At 40.8% G+C, this 19010-nt stretch overlaps 1 protein-coding gene across 2 annotated transcripts in view; it reads left to right on the top strand.

Moving 5' to 3' along the window:
* LOC309720963 (apoptosis-stimulating of p53 protein 2-like) overlaps positions 1-19010 on the top strand; it is a 31135-nt gene that overhangs the window by 10658 nt on the left and 1467 nt on the right. The window contains exons 3-18 of one of the 2 annotated variants that reach the window (XM_082558235.1): positions 350-497; positions 1446-1559; positions 7401-7471; positions 8083-8184; positions 9536-9710; positions 9907-10088; positions 10180-10344; positions 11668-11715; positions 13018-13201; positions 15285-15407; positions 15562-15683; positions 15811-16219; positions 16665-17506; positions 18220-18357; positions 18466-18599; positions 18734-18900. In XM_082558235.1, the coding sequence (XP_082414361.1) occupies positions 350-497; positions 1446-1559; positions 7401-7471; positions 8083-8184; positions 9536-9710; positions 9907-10088; positions 10180-10344; positions 11668-11715; positions 13018-13201; positions 15285-15407; positions 15562-15683; positions 15811-16219; positions 16665-17506; positions 18220-18357; positions 18466-18599; positions 18734-18900 (3124 nt within the window). The remainder of the gene's footprint in view (positions 1-349; positions 498-1445; positions 1560-7400; positions 7472-8082; positions 8185-9535; positions 9711-9906; positions 10089-10179; positions 10345-11667; positions 11716-13017; positions 13202-15284; positions 15408-15561; positions 15684-15810; positions 16220-16664; positions 17507-18219; positions 18358-18465; positions 18600-18733; positions 18901-19010) is intronic. The other variant, XM_082558236.1, reaches the window with a different exon arrangement.

Raw genomic sequence — 19010 nt, 5'->3', positions numbered from 1 at the left:
TCATTCAGAGTGCTTGACGGGTTTTTTTAGTGTGTTTACATTGGGATGGAGGGATCTCTCACAGTGGTGACAGCACTAGTTGGTGAGTGAAATGGAATTTCAAGATCTGGCCTCTGGTTTTTCTGTTGACACAGAGGTATGAGACCTGGGAAGCAGATCTGCTATCAGTGAAGCTCACATATTATACAGTCTATACAAACAATGAACCAAGAGGAAATTGGACACCAATTCCAGAGAACTTTTATGTTTACCTTACTTCTACTAACTCTAACAGGATCCTCTCGCTTGTGATCTTAATTAGCTCTATCTAATCTACTGGGTTATCTGCTTCTCTCGCCTGCTGTTCCAGATGTTCCTGACTGTATACCTCAGTAACAATGACCAGCATTTTACTGAGGTTCCTGTTACTCCGGAGACGCTGTGCCGGGATGTGGTGGACTTGTGCAAAGAGCCGGGGGAAACGGACTGCCACCTATCTGAGATGTGGCGTGGATCTGGTGAGTGACAGTGCTCTTTTGTTTGTGGAGTATCTGAAGGAACAGGAGTCGGTGTGTGGACACATTAGTTCTTATTTTATTTAGACAAAAAGTGCTTTTTCTCATGTTGACCACTTTGTGGTTTGTGATTAGCTTTGTAGTCATCTGCTTGGCAGTTTTTAAAGTGTTTGTCTCTTTTGAATCTACCATGCAAATAGCGTAGAGCCCTAATCTCTGCATCAAACACAAGCGCCTAAACATTTCTTACATCTCTCAGGTGGGAGGTGAGGAGTGACGTTGAGATTTCATGCCTGCCTCATTTTCACAGTTTCTAAGAGTCAAAGAGTATACAACATCAGAACTCAAGGAGCCAGGCTTCATAGCCGTTTCCATGGTGATACTGCCATAGTAGTGAAAAAGTGCCAATTATTGTGTTTGAGTACTTCCAGGAGTGGTCTGAAAGGAGATTGATGAATACTGAAGAGATTGTCTCATTTTGCACCCATTCACCACAGGCCACTTTTGAATCTCCTTGAAAACACAGCAGTGACATTTTGCATCCAAATTAGATGTAAAGTTATAAATTATATTTATAATATTTTACTTAACTGCTTCATTTTGCATTTCTACCATTATTAAAAGATCAGTTTCACTCACCTCTACTTAAGCATAATGTGTCAGCTCATCTGTGTAATGAAATGCTCAAAGACAATGTCTGAAGAACAGCTGATGAGCTCAGTGCCAAGAGGCATAATTGACAGCACGTTATAGTTGTTTCCCCTGAAGTCATTGCTTAGATAGATCAATGGCATGCAAACTGTGTTGACAAAATGAATCATCCTTCAATTTGGGTTAGACTGGATTCACTGAGTAAATGGCATGTGCAAACTTGACATGCATTCGTGTTTTAGCCAATCCAAGTGAAATATTATGAAAACTTGGGCTAAAATGTTTTATTTCGACTTGCAGAGAGACCTGTAGGTGATGGGGAGAGGATGCTGGATGTGCTCCAACGATTGGGACAGCACAGATCAGAGGTGCGCTTCTTTCTGCGTCACAACAGAGCTCCTAGCAGGGAATCAGGTAAGCAACTGTTTGCAATACACAACAGATAGTGAAAAGAGGCTTTAATGTCTGATACTGCTCACACACAAGAGTTATGATTGGGTGAGCACTGTCTCCAGAGGTGCCTGCTGTCTTTATAATGCCCTATTCACTCAATAAACACTATGGTATTTTTCAAACGTTTATCCAGAAGAGGGCTTTATATTTGGAGCCCTCAGATCCTTCATCCTTGCTGGAATCAGAGTGTCCGAGTCACACTATCAGAAGTCTGTTACTTTTCAATTTTCTTATTAACACAGAAAAGTCTAGTATTTTTTTCATAGACTATCCTCTCAACCCCGACTTGCATAACTAAGCCCTTTTTACCTCTCACAGCTTGAGTCTGGCCCAGGGATTAGGTGACTGTTTTCCCTTTGTGTTATCTTAGCCCGCTGTTGTTTTCCCACACTGAGAGCTTAGCTCTGATCATTATTTGCAACACAGCTCTGTATTAAATTTTTCAGTTACTGCATTTTTATGCGGGTTTATTTAGTCCTGTTGCCGTGTTTACATTAGTTACGGCAGTACGGATGTACTCTGTCCTGCCCTCAGGTTGCAGTTAGTTAAATGTTTATACTTCCCCGATACTGTTCGAGCATGCTCTTTTTATCCTCCGAGCATGTCGGAGGATAAAATGGAATGTCACCAATCTATTGGACTGCCAGTACATTTGAACTTCTTTTCATTAATCTAATGTTATGCCTGTGTCATGTCTGAGTAAGCAGTGTTAAGATTCAAGAATTGAGAAAGGGTACAAGAGGTGATCGAAAAATAACCACACTGGTCCGGCCGGGTGAAGTCAAACGAAGATTTTAATTCACATGTGGGAAGATCACTGAACACAGCAATTGATCTTCAACTTACTAAAGCACAAACAATTATTTTATAACATCAGGGTTTGTTTACTGACGCCCCTTCATGCGTCACAGATACATTTTATACATAGATCAGATCAACATCATCATGACTTTTCACCTAGAAAATCATCTTCTATTTTCATGGCTAGCCCTTCCTGTCTACCTTTCAGTTCTTGTCTTGTTCCTCTTTCTTGCCGAGACACCAAGAAACGGTTCCTCTTTTACCAAGACAATTTTGCAGTTACAGCCAAACATAACTAACCTCTCCTCTAAATAAATCTAATTTAAAGTGTGTGTGTGTGTGTGTGTGTATGTGTTGACCTCACATGCTCTTTGTGTCACCTCTTCACCTACTGTCTGTGTCTCGTCCTCAAATGCTCTTTCTCAATTCACCTGTTGCACTTCTGACCTTTTACCAGACCAGAAGCTCACTGAGACTATGTGTATGTCTTCTACTAAATAAATGTTTTAACCAAGAACCTCTACTAAAACCTTAATACAAGAATATGAACATATAAAAGATAATAAAATAAACTGATATAAGTGTTTTGTAAGCATGTATTGCAATTCCTTCTATGTTCTAGTTTTCCCTCAGCATGTATCACCTGAACAGTCACGTCAGTGAGGCTTACGACCTTTAAAGAACCTGAACATCAACTCAAATAAGCACAGATATGCAATATGTATAAAATAATTATAACTGCCCCTGAAATACAAAGTTAGCATCATCATAAACATCTTAAGGCCATCTTAAAGCTATCTATTACATTGTTAAAGCAATGATCATACTGCAGATTATATTATGCTGGTAAAATACTTTTGTTCATCCCCACAATTCCCCCTTACGACCTCTGGCACACCAGAGGTCGATACACAGGTTGTTGTTCACTCCTCAGTCCACTCGGCTACCTCCAGATCCATCATCGGCATCATGGACATAGGGGCCACCGCCCCAGGGTCCCTCAACTTGTCCCGTACTAATAAGTCTAAAACCAAGAAATCACCTTTATGACATTATGTCAAAGCTTTCTCCATGTTGCACAGCCTGCCACAGGTTTAACAAAAAAATCGCTGCCCGAGAAGGGTCCCACATATCAAGGTGGTCGTTTTCACAAACTTCCAGCAGACCCTCAAATAAACAAAAACAACGACCCAGGCAGGCTTCCAGTTCAGCCTCCTCAATTTCTATGCACACTGAAAACTCATGGGGAGATTCTTCTGTCTCCCCGTGTCCTACACAATTCACCTCCAAATGATCCCCTACAATTGAAATTTCAGTGTGGAATGACGCAGAGATTAACATTTCCTTATTTATTCACTATATGTAACCTGAATTTTCTCTCTCTTATCAAATAACAAAGGTTATCTTTACAATTTGTTATTGAACTACTAATTAAGTTGCTTTTTATGGTGTCAGTGATAAACTGCCCCTAAAAAGTCCACTTTATTGCGTGCTCATTGAGTTACTCCTATCAAAACTATTTAACAAGTTCAATTTACACATACTCATTAATTTGTCACGCTTATTAGTGGCTCATGGTTGCTTAAAGCCTATGTCTGACTTGACCACAGAGTTAGAGCATCATTCAATCCTCCCAGGATGACCACTCCACTTACTCTGCATCCAGTCAGCTCATGAATTAACAACACTTGCAGACTGTAACCCTTTTATTTTTTGTTTATGCCTTCAAATCCACCTTAAATCTTCTTTACCTAAACGTTGGTTTTAAACACAAACAATTCTTATATTCTATTTTGAAACGTTGTCACCATTCATATATTTACAATGTTATTATTTACTAAGCCAGCATTTTAATCGCAGACATTTATCCACATTTGCAAACAATAGTTATAGAGCTGAATGACACACAAAACCGAAAGCATAGTCCTCTCATGCGCTCTGCATCAGCTGCCTCATTTGCATGCACACACACTCTTCATCTAAGAATAGCAGCAGGCAGTCAGTGCATTGCTGACTCGACCCACAGAAATCTTTTTTATTACAGAGACGTCTTATATTTACAACTGCACAGATTTTAAACCTTTTAACACCTATCGAATTTCGACAAATTTAGCATAACAGTTTAACCGATAAACTCCCTGAGTTTTTTACGATCAATTAACCAGTATCTGTCCAACAGTTTCTGGCCTCATCTCTAAACTCCCTAACTCAATTTAAAAGTGTCCAACACCCAAGGTCCAACCTTTGCTGCCCAAAAAAGCGCAGATACCGTTCCAAACGGTAAGGAGACTCTATCTCCTAGCTTAATTCCGGGATGCCCTGTACCCCACAGCTAAACCACACTGAACTAACCCTCTTCGCCGAGAGGTCAATGTCGCGCGTCCACGACAAGGAGGGAGCGTAACCTCCGGGCTCTGCGCTTCCTACCAGTCCAACTGGCGTTCTTGAGTAATTTATAATACTTTGGAACAACAGTAAAACACCCAACCAAGTGTAAGACTGAAGCAGGTCCAACCTTATAACCAAAAAATAACCAAATTCCCTAACCTACTAAACGGTCCAACCGCATTCAATCATTACCAGCAGTCCAACTGCTTTAAATCCTCAGATTCTTATCAAAATCAAAACAGACATGCACCAGTAACTTCAGTGAGTAGACTTAAATTTTATCATGTCCAATTTGGCACACTTTGGAAATAATTCAACAGGTAGTGCCTTACCTTTTGGATAAGCCGGCTTATGCCCACTCACTTCAACCACTGGAATTCATGTCTGCCCGTCTGACCACCTCGGACCACCGCTCACACCTCCACTTTTCTCCCTTACTCAACCACCGGACGAAGCCCCCAAATGTTAAGATTCAAGAATTGAGAAAGGGTACAAGAGGTGATCGAAAAATAACCACACTGGTCCGGCCGGGTGAAGTCAAACGAAGATTTTAATTCACATGTGGGAAGATCACTGAACACAGCAATTGATCTTCAACTTACTAAAGCACAAACAATTATTTTATAACATCAGGGTTTGTTTACTGACGCCCCTTCATGCGTCACAGATACATTTTATACATAGATCAGATCAACATCATCATGACTTTTCACCTAGAAAATCATCTTCTATTTTCATGGCTAGCCCTTCCTGTCTACCTTTCAGTTCTTGTCTTGTTCCTCTTTCTTGCCGAGACACCAAGAAACGGTTCCTCTTTTACCAAGACAATTTTGCAGTTACAGCCAAACATAACTAACCTCTCCTCTAAATAAATCTAATTTAAAGTGTGTGTGTGTGTGTGTGTGTATGTGTTGACCTCACATGCTCTTTGTGTCACCTCTTCACCTACTGTCTGTGTCTCGTCCTCAAATGCTCTTTCTCAATTCACCTGTTGCACTTCTGACCTTTTACCAGACCAGAAGCTCACTGAGACTATGTGTATGTCTTCTACTAAATAAATGTTTTAACCAAGAACCTCTACTAAAACCTTAATACAAGAATATGAACATATAAAAGATAATAAAATAAACTGATATAAGTGTTTTGTAAGCATGTATTGCAATTCCTTCTATGTTCTAGTTTTCCCTCAGCATGTATCACCTGAACAGTCACGTCAGTGAGGCTTACGACCTTTAAAGAACCTGAACATCAACTCAAATAAGCACAGATATGCAATATGTATAAAATAATTATAACTGCCCCTGAAATACAAAGTTAGCATCATCATAAACATCTTAAGGCCATCTTAAAGCTATCTATTACATTGTTAAAGCAATGATCATACTGCAGATTATATTATGCTGGTAAAATACTTTTGTTCATCCCCACAGCAGCCACACTAATTATACTTTTTATAGACCTTTACTTTCAGCATAGCATAAATATGAAATGCAATCATTAACAAACAGGCACAGACAAAATTCTCAAGTTACTGGGCAAAAAAACATGATTAGTTTGAAGACTGCCCTAAACATGAATAATCTTACTTTTCTTCTATACTATTTTACTATAACACACAGACTCGGTAGTTAGTGACAAAGAACTAAACCTTAGAAAAGAAGGCCGAAAGAACTAAACCTTCAAAAGAGTTGTCACGCTTCACCAAATTCAGTGCCATGTGACAATAGTCAATGACACATAGGCAACAAAATGCCCCAGAAAATCATGGGTGTACTTCTGCTCTGTCATTGACTTGATCTATCTAAATGAAGTGAGGAAAATTAACGGAAAATTAATCACTGTGTGAATGTCTGAATGCTGTGACTATAACAGTTTGCGTCACTCTTGAGCTTAGCAGTGTCTTACATTCCCATCAGCGATTAACCAGCATCTATTAAACCAGTTATTTAGCTTCTGGAGCTGCAACCCATGAGGCTTTGATCTATGGGCTTGCATGAAGCTCTAATCGTGGTTGGTCAATCCTCTTTAAACCACATAAAGCTTCCTGTACTAACAATACTGAATGTTAAATTTGTTGATTTTCAGACATCTGTTTATAGCGATTAGTTTGTATCTAGCATGCATACTGTATGCTAGCAGTTAGACTATATAGTAAAGCTATTATGGGCTTTCATCATGGGATAATACTTTAGGGATAGGACCCAGATTATCAGACATGCATGCCAAATGCCAGTAAAACGGTTGGCTATATGGTTATATCTTCCTAGACAAGCATATATACATGCAGTAGTGTACCCACCCCACTAATAAGTCATTATTGATGAGGTTGAATCCCAAGAGATTTTTTACAAGTTACAAAAAGCACTGGGGTAAAGAAGTTAAAATAATTCAGCACTAGCCTCTCATTTTTTCAGCTGGTATACACCCTCCTCTATAGCATGTCAAGACAAACCTATAAATCTAAATGTGTATGACTGTTTGTCAGAGACACTGAAGGGCAAAAGGACAACAGGACGTTCCAGCCATTTTTTTTTTCTTGTTGATCCTTCATTTCTTTTAAGGTGGTCTAAATTTTAATGTCTGACGAAATCTCCACTTATTTTCATTACTTAGGAGGATCAAGAGGCTCAGATTCAAAGAGAAATGGAGTGAAGGGTCCCCCAGAGAGAAGGATGGAGAATGGGGTGAGTTATTAACTTTTTTTCTGACAAGTGGTTGAAATGGTTTACACTATTTTACATTCATTCACATTGAATGGTAGCTGATGTGAATAATTAGAAACATGTCAATTTGGAACAAAGTCTATTTTTTTTTTTTTTTTAATTTTACTAATAAGGGTCATGCATTTAGTATCGGCATAAAGTCTTCTCCCAAAATGTAATTTCTTTATACTTGACGAGTTGAAGTTAATTGTGTGCTCTGGGATACTGATTAGTTCCTTTCAGTTCTCACACCCTGCAGTGTTTTTCTGCAAAATTAATCAGTGCATCATAACATGGATATGACTGCAAAATGATTATTCCGCTGAGGATGTCTCCTTGGGGAATAAATATTGTACAATGAATTCTGAAATCTCCCCCCCCCCCCAAAATGCTTAAACTGCTCCCCCTTTTAAGGAGTATAACTGAAACTACATCTGATGTTTCAGTAATCTCCCCGCATATGTTTTGCATTTTTTACTTTAGGCCTCCTGTTGTAATTTTATTTTAGACTTTTATAATGGGAAAAATGCCTTCAGCTTGAATATATATTTAAAACATGAATGTGTTTCTTTTTGTTCTTTCTTTCTACACAGGTGGCAACGCCCCAGATGGACATGACGCTGGCTGAGCTACAAGAGATGGCTGCCAGACAGCAGCAGCAGATAGAAGCCCAACAGCAACTTCTTGCCTCCAAGGTGCATAAAAAAGTGCAGTAGAAAGAGATGGGTGTCTATAAGAGATTAAGGAGTTAAGTGGAGACAGTATTGAAGTCAGTACTGGACTAAAAATGAGTTCATTTAGTATATTAAATGAGTACATTCTATTGTACTTATATAATGCATGTTTATGTAGAGTTTGTGATAGACAGGTAAGGCATGGGTGGATGTGGGCATAGTTTCATTTGAGAAGCCTGAGACAGTTTACTGTCTCAGGCTTCTCACTCTGCGGGACACATCTGATATCTAAACTTGTTTTTTACTTTGCTCAGGATTGATTGACAAGAAGAAAGATATGATAGAAAATAGGTGTGATATAGTGAAATACTTAACTGAGTGCTTATTCCTTCCATGTTTTTTTTTTTGTTGTTTTGTTGTTTTGCGGAAGCACTTTAAAATGTTTTTGTTCTTCTGAATCACCCACGCAGTATATGCAGTTTTATAGTAACTTTAAAAACTTTGTGTCTTCTTTTACTTCCTTAAATATGCTCCTAGGGCTGTGGTTTAGGTCCTTTAGGCATTTAAGCATTCACTTCCAAGCACTGTGTATACATCAGCACAGTATAACAAGTCCAGGAATGTGACTTCCAAGCAGTCAAGTACAAGCATTACATGTATACTTGATTGCTTGGAGTAAATAAAGGGGCATTGTCGTCATCATCACCTGACCCGTGGCTGGGATGTGCTTATCTTGGAACCTGCTGGGAGAGCTCTGTCATGTTTACAATATACCATGTGACACCTGAAGAGCGATGATTGATTCTGAAACCAACCAATTTTTAAATACCATTGCTAACATTTAAGCTTTCTGTAGTCAGAATTTGTTTGATTTTTTTTTCTTTCTTTTTTTTTTGCTGGATCCAGTGGAAGTAATGCAAACTATCTCCCTCTCAAGCTCCCTCCCCCCCTTGATTTGTTTTCAGTACTTTCCACAGTTGCATCTGTTTCTGCTATTTAACTACCTGGGAATAGCTTCCCAAGGCTACCAGGGAAAGCAAGTTACTTCCTGATTTTCATTACAGCCAAGGACTTGTGGCAGGAAGTATTTTGCACTGAAAGCAAGGGTTATAGGCAAGCCAGTTATCAGTGACTTCATTTTATTTTCAGTAGCATTGCATTGTGCGAACATCATAGAAGGAAAAATGTACCTATTGTCTGTTCAGAGGAAGATGAACCAGGAAAAACTTCTATCAGTGGCCCTTATATGTGTAGCCCACAAACATTTAAGCACTGTACATAGTGCAGTCATGCATGAGGAGGGATGTGTTTGTTTAATTATATATTTTTTTAACAAGTGCTCTGCTTCCCCTTTGCTCTTTCTTGTCTCTAGGAACAGCGGCTGCGCTACTTGAAGCAGCAAGAGCAGCGTCAGCAGCAACAGGCATCTGAGCAGGAGAAGCTCCAGCGCCTCAGAGAGAACATTGAGAATCAGGAAGCTCGGCTCAAGAAGGTCCGGGCCCTCAAGGGTCAGGTGGAACAGAAACGTCTCAGCAATGGCAAACTGGGTGAGTTCGTTAACTTTGAATTCACGACTGGATGCCTGCTAAGAGTATGGTGTGAACCATTAAAGTTTGAAATTTATTTTGGATTAAGATGCGCTGTATTTCTGTGACGGACTGTCAACATTATATTGTTTGTCTCTCTTTGCTTTCTTTCTTCTTACCTCTGTCATCATCACGCTCAATCCCTCTCCCTTTCCAGTGGAGGAGATAGAGCAAATGAATAACCTGTTCCAGCAGAAGCAGAGAGAACTAGTGATGGCTGCGTCCAAGGTGGAGGAGCTCAACCGGCAGCTGGAGTTGCTCAAAAATGGCAAAATGGATAACTTCCATGACAACCAGAGCTCAGTTGCAGAGCTGGACCGCCTCTACAAAGAGCTACAGGTGTGAAGTAATAAAGGAAAATTCAAGTCCAAACATATTACTTGTTTAAAATTAGCACAGTTTTTGATTTGTGTTTGTGCTGGTTGGTCAGCTGAGGAACAAGCTCAACCAGGATCAAAACTCAAAGCTCCAGCACCAGAGAGAAAGTCTGAACAAGCGCAACCTGGAAGTGGCTGCTATGGACAAACGGATCAGTGAGCTCCGAGACCGGCTGTGGAAAAAGAAGGCAGCCCTGCAGCAGAAAGAGAACTTGCCCGTAAGTATTATTGCACCAAAACTACATAAAACAACAACAAACAAATAAACAAAAAAAAAACCATCGCTTTAATTGTTATATGGCACCCTGACAATCTTTCAGGGTACTAATTTTAATTTCTGGTACTAACTAGTAGAAATGCTTTTGATCAGAACTCCCCCTAGTGGCCTTGTGATAAAAAGTTGTTTGTATCTCTACGTCTGACATTCTGAGCTCAAGCTTCTCACACTTTCTTTCCTCTGTTTGGAGATGGTCAAGTGACGCTCCCCCCCACCCCTCCTCACTCACTTAGAGCAATCAGTTCCTATCTGTCTTTTTCCAATATTGGATCTTGGTGGGAAAGGAAGGTTGTTCTGATCATATAAAGGAATTGAGTTTGATTTTTCACTCCCACTCCTTCACTCGGTTGTGTTTTCAGTCCCATTTGACAGAAACAAAGCCAGAAGATGAGAGAGGAATAGTATGTGCAGACTTCCTATCACAGACACGCAGGAATGTCAGTGAAGATACTATCTGTTTCTGGTGGGGCTTATAAACATGAAAAGTGGAAGAATTCAGTTGCCTTTTTAAACCGTCTTTTATGCAAACATTTATGGCAAGATTCAACACACATTAAAAATCAGAAGGCTGAGTTAAGGCAGTCTGTGGTGGTAATCCTGTTTAGTGTTGAGGTATCAGTTCTGATCTCAGTCTCTGGTGTCTTTCTACTCCCCTGTTGTTATGTTTTATCTGTGTTTTTAGATTCAAAATACAGCCTCGTGAGTATTTGGTTTGCAGTATTTACTCAGCCAAAACAGTGTTGAAGATTAAAAGTTAAAACATAAATAATACATTTTAGAAGGAAATTTAAATCTGTTTTAATTGTTTAGATAATGAGCAACTCGTGCCTTACTTTATAGCCTTCTGGCCTCTTTATTTAATGTCATATGTAATAAAGGAGAAGCAGTACATAGAAAGGTGTTTATGTGTGCATGTGTGTTTGAGAGGAAAGCTTGAATAGGGGCTCGTGAGGTGATTTACCCACACCCTGCCTAGAATCATAATGAGTGAGCCTTTTTCTCACCAGCACAAAGACACACTCCATCCAAGCTGCTCTCTCCTCCTACTAAACAGCAAGCGTCCGGCTAACATCACCCAGCAAACACGTCTGAACATACTGACCAAGAGGTAGTCTGAGAGCTGCCAGCTGAGAGTCATCTCACACCATCTTAGTCACATACTTCAGAAAACAGTGAAAAGGGCCAATACTGGATAGGGGGGGAAAGGGGGGATTATTTGGTATTTTGAACTTCTGTTGCATGTTTGTGCTTTTGTTTTCTCAAGAATGGCTATCCTGGTAAAGAGAGGGCTTCAAAAGAAACACACCTTCAGGTAACTAAACTAGTATTGCAGCTATACATACGTACCTGTTTGATTTCTAAACTGAATGTGATTTGGCTTCAGACTTTGTTAGTTTTTGCATTTGTTTAACTTTTGTTGCTCCATTCATTTGATGGATAAAACCTACAATGATCATTTTTTTTAAAGGGAAACGATATAGGACCAGCTTTTGTTGAGCTGTAAGAACTCGTGCCAACTTATAGGTGAACATTGATCAGTCAGTTTTCTAAATGTGGATAATTTTTTTAAAAAAGGCATGAATTGCTGTGTTTATATTGAAGGTGCTGTCCTAACTTAATAAAGCAACAACACTTAGGAGACTGCTGCGCTGCTCTGGAGTCATTAGATCTTAAAATGTTTGGTTTTTTATTTAAAACATTTTTTTTAATTTGTAATTAGTAAATATGCAAATAAACTGGTGTGTGTGTGTGTGTGTGTGTGTGTGTGTGTGTGTGTGTGTGTGTGTGTGTGTGTGTGTGTGTGTGTGTGTGTGTGTGTGTGTGTGTGTGTGTGTGTGTGTGTGTGTGAGAGATAGTAGTTCAGCAGTAACTTAACAGCCATTGCTGAGAAAGTAACTGGATATCTATGAAAGTGTTTTAAGACACTAAGGTTGGAGATGTCAGTCGGTTATTCCAGCATTTTTGTTCTACATTATAACACCTGCTCTGCTGCACCTATTCTTGGGTTTTTGCCTTCTTGTGGCATTTATCAACATTTGTTTCTATATGACAAATCCTACACACTTGGACTCCTTGTCTGGCCATCTTTCGGTTTATACACCACCAACTGGCATAAATACAAAGGTCCCACACTAAGGTTCTTGAGAGTAAACTTCACAAAACAAATGATCATTCTGAAAAAGGCTGAACACTTCCTTGCTCACAAGAGTTAATCCATGTTTGTTTTGTTTTTTTCTATCTTTGAGTGGGGAGGAATAAAAACATGGCCTGCTCTGGCACCACGCACAGGCTAAAGTGAACTTTTCACCCACCAAGTAGAAAAAACTTGTATAGGAGAATTTTCAAGTTTCCCATTTTTTTCATCCACTGTATATTTGTTTAAGTAATCGACTTAGGTGCCTTTCATTTTTGAAAACTACATTTTTCAAAATTGTTGTCAGCGTGTTTTCTGTGGACTCATTTCAGCAGTTTACAGTTTTGATTACCATTCTGTCATTTATGTTCATTTGTCTAAATATTGTATCCCTTTCTGTGGTTTACTGTAATACAGGCTCTTTAAATTGCTCTCACTAACCAGTCTTCTTTTTACTTTCTCTACCCTTTCACTGTACAGTTGCCCTCCGATGCCCAAGCCGGACAGCAGTCGGGTCCGTCTCGTGTGGCAGCGGTCGGTCCGTACATCCAGTCGTCCACTATGCCGAGGGGCCCAGCGAGACACGATTTGCTTGTAAAACCTGCCTACCCAGACGGCACTGCCACCCTCCCAGCCCACGAGCCACAGAGCAAAGCGGGGACAGGTGAGCACCCAGACTGTGCAGTCTGAAGTGCTGCTGCTCTTAAAAGTTTTTCCTTTTCTGATTTTGACTCAAATATCAGGCTGTCATCTTTACATCACCAGCTAAATTATGTTTCTTGTTTTTTTTTTGTTTTTGTTTTTTTTTTCAGTTAAATACGTTTTGTTAATTTCAGCATGATGATAGGTAAAAGTCTTTTCACTCTTCAGTAAAGGAGTAGAAAAGTGCTGTATAAAGAGCAGTTCGTTAACCATTTACCATTTACAGCAGGAGCAAAGGAGTCTGGGACACCTGCTGGTTGTGATGTCTTTTTGAGCTCAGAAGGTAGCTAGTTACTGCCTGGGTGCTGTGCTGTGATCTAGCATGGCTTAGCCTGAGCTTCATAGTCTTTTGTTTTTTTGGGATGTTTTTTTTTTTTTTTTATAAAACACTTTTTTAGGTTTTGAGTAAAGTAGTTTGAGTTTTTGTTTTGCCAAAGTGTGTCTCGCATGCCTTTCTTAATATAGATTCAGAAACAGCTATACAGAAAATTATTTATACCATAAGAAATTAAAACTCCAAACAATGCTACTTACCTTTATTTTATTAAGGCTGCAAATTTGTCCCTAATGTAGTTGCTCCTGTGCTGCTTTAAAATCAATCTGTTTCACATCTTGTTACATGGTAAACTGGGGACAGCACTAAGGTATGTTCTATGTAATGGAAGTGAAAGTGTGATCCAACCAATGAGACCAGAGCAACATATTGTTCTTTCTACCATCCTCCACACTGTAATTCCTTCTTATGCGCTTCATCTCTATCTTGTGGGATGAGAGAGTTACTCTCTCATCCTAAAACTGGTCCGTCAGTAAGACTTTGTGCCAGCAGTATGCTTCAGGTTATTAAAAATGAATGATCCAACACCAAAATTAGTCATTACAAAACAACAACAGAAGAAATCGTCATCTCATGTTTTGCTATTTAAAGCAATTTCACATACCAAAAGTGAACGGAACAGGCATCTCTCCAGTCTGTTGTGTTGTTGCATGCAATTATTTCTGCATGCTGAGTTGATTTGCAGTATGGAAAGAAGAGAGATAGGGATGGGCGGGGATGAGAAGGGATCTGCTCTTTCTATACACCCATTCCCATTTCCTCTCTATCAGGGACGTTGTGCACAGTAACAGGCAGGCTCCTGGGGGTTGTGCTGTGGTCTGCATGGCCCCTTGGGGGGCCCAGACTGGGCCCATCCAAAACCATGTTTAGAACCAGAGGAGATCTGGCGCTTTAAGGCTACTTTGTTTTTTGTTTTTTTTGTCTTTCGAATGCATCTTCCTCAGAAGCCATGTTCTTGCTTAAGCCTCTGAAAGAGCTGCGGGCTAAAAGAAAAGGTACACACTTGTGTTGTGTGTGTGTGTGTGTGTGTGTGTGTCTGCACATATGCGCTTCCCGATATCTTTGCTTAGATGTTTTCATTTTTCATGACTGTTATCTTCACCAAAAACGAGTTTTTTATCATTTTCTTGCTGGATCGTTGATCCCGTTTGCTTGTTTTGCTGCTGTTTGTTAAAGCGTGCTTGTTGAGTTTCCTCCTCAGTTCTTTCTCTGCAGCTCTAAATGGGTCAGTTGGAACAAACACATAACCTTCACTTGAACTGACATCCTGGGTGGACTGTGACCAACCCAATCTGGTCTGGACTGGTCTAGAAAAATATATGGGGCTGTTGGTATATTGGTACAGCCCTTCTTCTAATGGACCATTTAACTAAAGTGTGTAGAAACTGTGACGGAAGTCATGGTTTTGCTATGTGTTGCTACTTTTGCTAGTTGTAAGATACCCCTCCATGCTTTTGTGGAAATCTGACCAGAGATTTTCGCAGACATGGAAGCAAATGAGCAAATGAAGAGCAATGCAAAATGCCACAAAATCTGTTGTTTTTCAAAAAAGGTTTGTTATGTATGACACTGCACAACACAAAGCTCTATGAACTTTGTGTTTATAATGAATGAATTTCTGTGTTGATGCTTTAGTTCATTATTTCTTTAAAAACCGATTGCATCTCATTTTATACTTTATCTTCTCTGTCCTCTTCTGCTGGCTCACCAGGCCTTCAGCCAGGGAAACTGGCAGAGTGGAGTTCTTCAGGTCCAGAGCCCAACACCAATGGTCACGGTTCTGCTTCAACACTGCCACGAATGAACTCTCACTCCAGCTCTAACACAGACCAAGGTAAAGACACAGGCACATACTGCACACGTGCAGAAATAAAGTGTAATCCCTTCCTGTTCCTATAAAACAAGATTTTTTTTTTCTTTTCTTTTTTTTCCTCAAACTGTGTTGAAACTAATTTCTTCATCATCTTCTCCGTTTGTTTTGTGGCTAGATGATTCAGAATTGAAGAGGGACAGGAAAGTGCGTCCATATTCCATGTTTGAGCCAACAGAGGCTCCGGCTACCTCCCTCCGCAAAAACCAGAGCAGTGATGACCTTGTCAGGGATGCTCAGGTGAGGGGGAATGAAAACACACTTTTTATATCATCATGAGAAAAAAAAATACTAGAAAGATTTGTTAATACCTGTAGAAAAAACCCTAGCTTATTTACTATCTTTCTCTTTCCTCAACTTCCATCAGTCGGCTCCCAAAGCTCCAGTCAAGGTACCTCCCCCTGTCCCCAGCAAACCGAAAGGCCCCGTTATTGTTCCCTATGGCAAACCAGGCCTCAACACAGGCACCTTCCCTAAAGCCAAGCCCCACAGCCAGCAGCCCCACACCGCCCAGAGCCGCAGCCCTCACCCACCGTCACAGAGCCAGACACTCCCTCTACCCTCCAAGCAGGACACTCCACCTGCAGCCACGGTACGGCCCTTCACCTCAGACCTCCCCTCCTCCAAAGAAGCCAACCTGAGTAAACCGCAAATCGTAGCTGCCAGCTCCATTTACTCCATGTACACACAGCAGTCGGGTTCAGGAAAGCCTTTCCTGCCTGTTGTGCAGGGTTCTCTCAACAGGGCTCAAAACCGCACCAACGGATTTGTCAGTGGTAAGAATATACATTAAGCATCTTTGCATACACAGTTGATGTAGATGGATTCATATATAAAAATTGAAAAGGAAGTTTATCAAAGTCCTGAATCTGTCCTCAGAATCTTTTTGTATTCCACACTAACTCTGTAAAATAATATAGCCCATTCATTTAATGAGGAAGACGAAACGGGAAAAAAACCCTACTTGTTGTAATTAATGAATTAAAATAAATACAAAAAATAATCAAATACATTGCAACTTAATAATAGAAAGCATAATGATTATGCTGTGACATGGTGAAGGCTGCTGTAAAGAAGCTCCATCCTCTGAATATCAAGTTAGTAGAAGTAGAAGGGAGAGAAGTGGTGAAATGTGTCCAAAAAAGAGCTATGCACCAAAAAATTTCTTCTTTTTTTCTCTCTCGCTGTCTTAAACACTTGTTTCCCGTTTTTTGTTTGTAGTGTATCGTAAACCACTGATCTCCAGTGGAGGCTCCCCACATCCAGAGAATCCATACTTAGAGCGTCGCTCCCCAGCCCCAGAAACTGAACTTGACAACAATGGAACCAACAACACAGGCTCCAGCTCATCTGAGGGGCAGCAGCCAGAGACAGAGCGCATCCCCCGGCCACTCAGCCCTACCAAGCTGCTTCCCTTCATTTCCAACCCCTACAGGCAGAGCGATGGTGACCTGGAAGCCCTGAGAAAGAAACTCTACAATGCCCCTCGGCCTTTGAAGAAACGCAGCTCCATCACTGAACCAGAGGGTCCGGCAGGGCCCAACATTCAGAAACTCCTTTATCAGAAAACTACCCTGGCAGCTATGGAGACCACTGTGAACACACCAACCACTCCCACGTTTACTGGAGAAGCAGCGAAAGCGGTGGAAGGATCAGCCGGACCACATGGTCCAAGCCTTCCGACTGGCACCGAAAACTACCCATCAGAGAGAGGACAAACTCAGGAACCCTCACAGACCACAGGTATCAACACTCCACTCCCAGCCTTTACTGAACAGCCCTACACACCACCGGCCATCCTGGAGACTGAGGAAATTATTCCCCCTCCTCCACCATCCCACCCAGCCCCAAGGCCAGATGATGCTCTTTTCCCACCGCCACCACCTCCTGGTCTGGAGGACACAGAACCTAGTTTGCCCCCTCCACCTCCAGAAGGCTTCCTGGAAGAATTCCCCCCATACCCACCACCTCCATACCCCAGCGGAGCAGAGCAGGACAGCTTTGGAGAGGACACCTTCAACATGAAAGCACCTGAGGTCACTGGACAGGTCACTCTGCCACCGGTATGAATCTTAATCTGTAGAATCTCAATTATAACATGGCTGTTAGCTGTTTGTTTTTGAAAGAAGAACTAGTCATTGCAGTCCACAGGAGACACTACCTGTGTTTGTATTTGTGCTGCGTGCATTTTGTAAATCCTCTCACATGTTTGTTAGGGGCACATCATGAGTTACACTTGGCCCTGCTGAACACCAGTGACCTGCTCTGGTGTTATATAATTGAATAATCACCATCAAGTACTGCTATTGTTTCAGGAGAAAATGGGCTTCATTCTGCTCTCTTTAAGCCGATATCCACCCCGCTTTGCGCAGTTTACACACTCTCTTAAAAATAAACACCAGTTTACTTTTTCTTGTTGCTTAACTCCTTAAGCGGTTTTGATCTTAAGGTAGCAGGTTGTAACACTGAGAAATCAGTGTTATGACCCATTTTCCAGCCCAGTCCCCTCCTTTTGTCACCTCAATTTGAAAGCTAAAGAACCTTTTTTCCATATCGGGTTGCATAATCGTGGTATTGGAGGAATTAATTAGTTTTTTTCAGCTTGCGTTCATAAACTGGATTAGCTCGCTGGAAGCACAAGTCCCTCATTTGCTTTAAGCCCACACTGAGGGCAAGAGCAAGTGGACGTCTCCTCTCTCTGAGATTTATATTTTTTTTCTGTGCTGTTCAAGATCGTTTATGTGTATGTGATACACTATTATGGTTGTGTCTTTAGGGAAAGAGGACCAATCTGCGCAAGCCTGGTTCTGAACGTATCGAGCACAACATGAGAGTCAAGTTCAACCCACTGGCTCTGCTGCTGGACTCTTCTCTGGAGGGAGAGTTTGATCTGGTTCAGAGAATCATCTACGAAGTAAGAAATCTCTCCCACAAGCTTGTTATATATTATATTGTCACTCCTGCTGGTAATCTGCTCTGGTATTATACTAGTATTTCACTTCTTGTGGTTTTTGAATCACAGGTGGAAGATCCAAGTCAGCCCAATGATGAAGGCATCACTGCTCTACACAACGCTGTCTGTGCCGGCCATACGGAGATCGTAAAGTTCCTGGTTCAGTTTGGTGTCAATGTTAATGCCGCTGATAGTGACGGCTGGTAAGTTCATGCTCGCTGCTGAGCACATTCATTTTATTTTTGCTTTACTGTTTTTCTTTTTTCCTAATACGTGTCACATTTTCTCCTCTTTGTTTTTCCATTTTTTTCTTTATTTTTTCAATTAAAATAAATAGGACACCTCTTCACTGTGCTGCATCCTGCAACAATGTGCAAGTGTGCAAGTTCTTGGTGGAGTCTGGAGCAGCAGTGTTTGCTATGACTTACAGCGACATGCAAACGGCAGCTGATAAATGTGAAGAAATGGAAGAAGGCTACACCCAGTGCTCTCAGTTCCTCTATGGTCAGTAAAAGCTGTTTTGTCTCTCCATTATTGTTTCCTGTCTTGTGAATGTTGTTTTTTCCCCCCCTCCCTCTTTCAACAAAAACTCAGTGTTTAAAATGTCATTTTTC

This window comes from Aulonocara stuartgranti (genome assembly GCF_965226115.1).
Source record: "Aulonocara stuartgranti genome assembly, chromosome: 13".
NCBI classification, from domain to species: domain Eukaryota; kingdom Metazoa; phylum Chordata; class Actinopteri; order Cichliformes; family Cichlidae; genus Aulonocara; species Aulonocara stuartgranti.
This window is presented reverse-complemented; position numbering and strand designations above follow the sequence as displayed.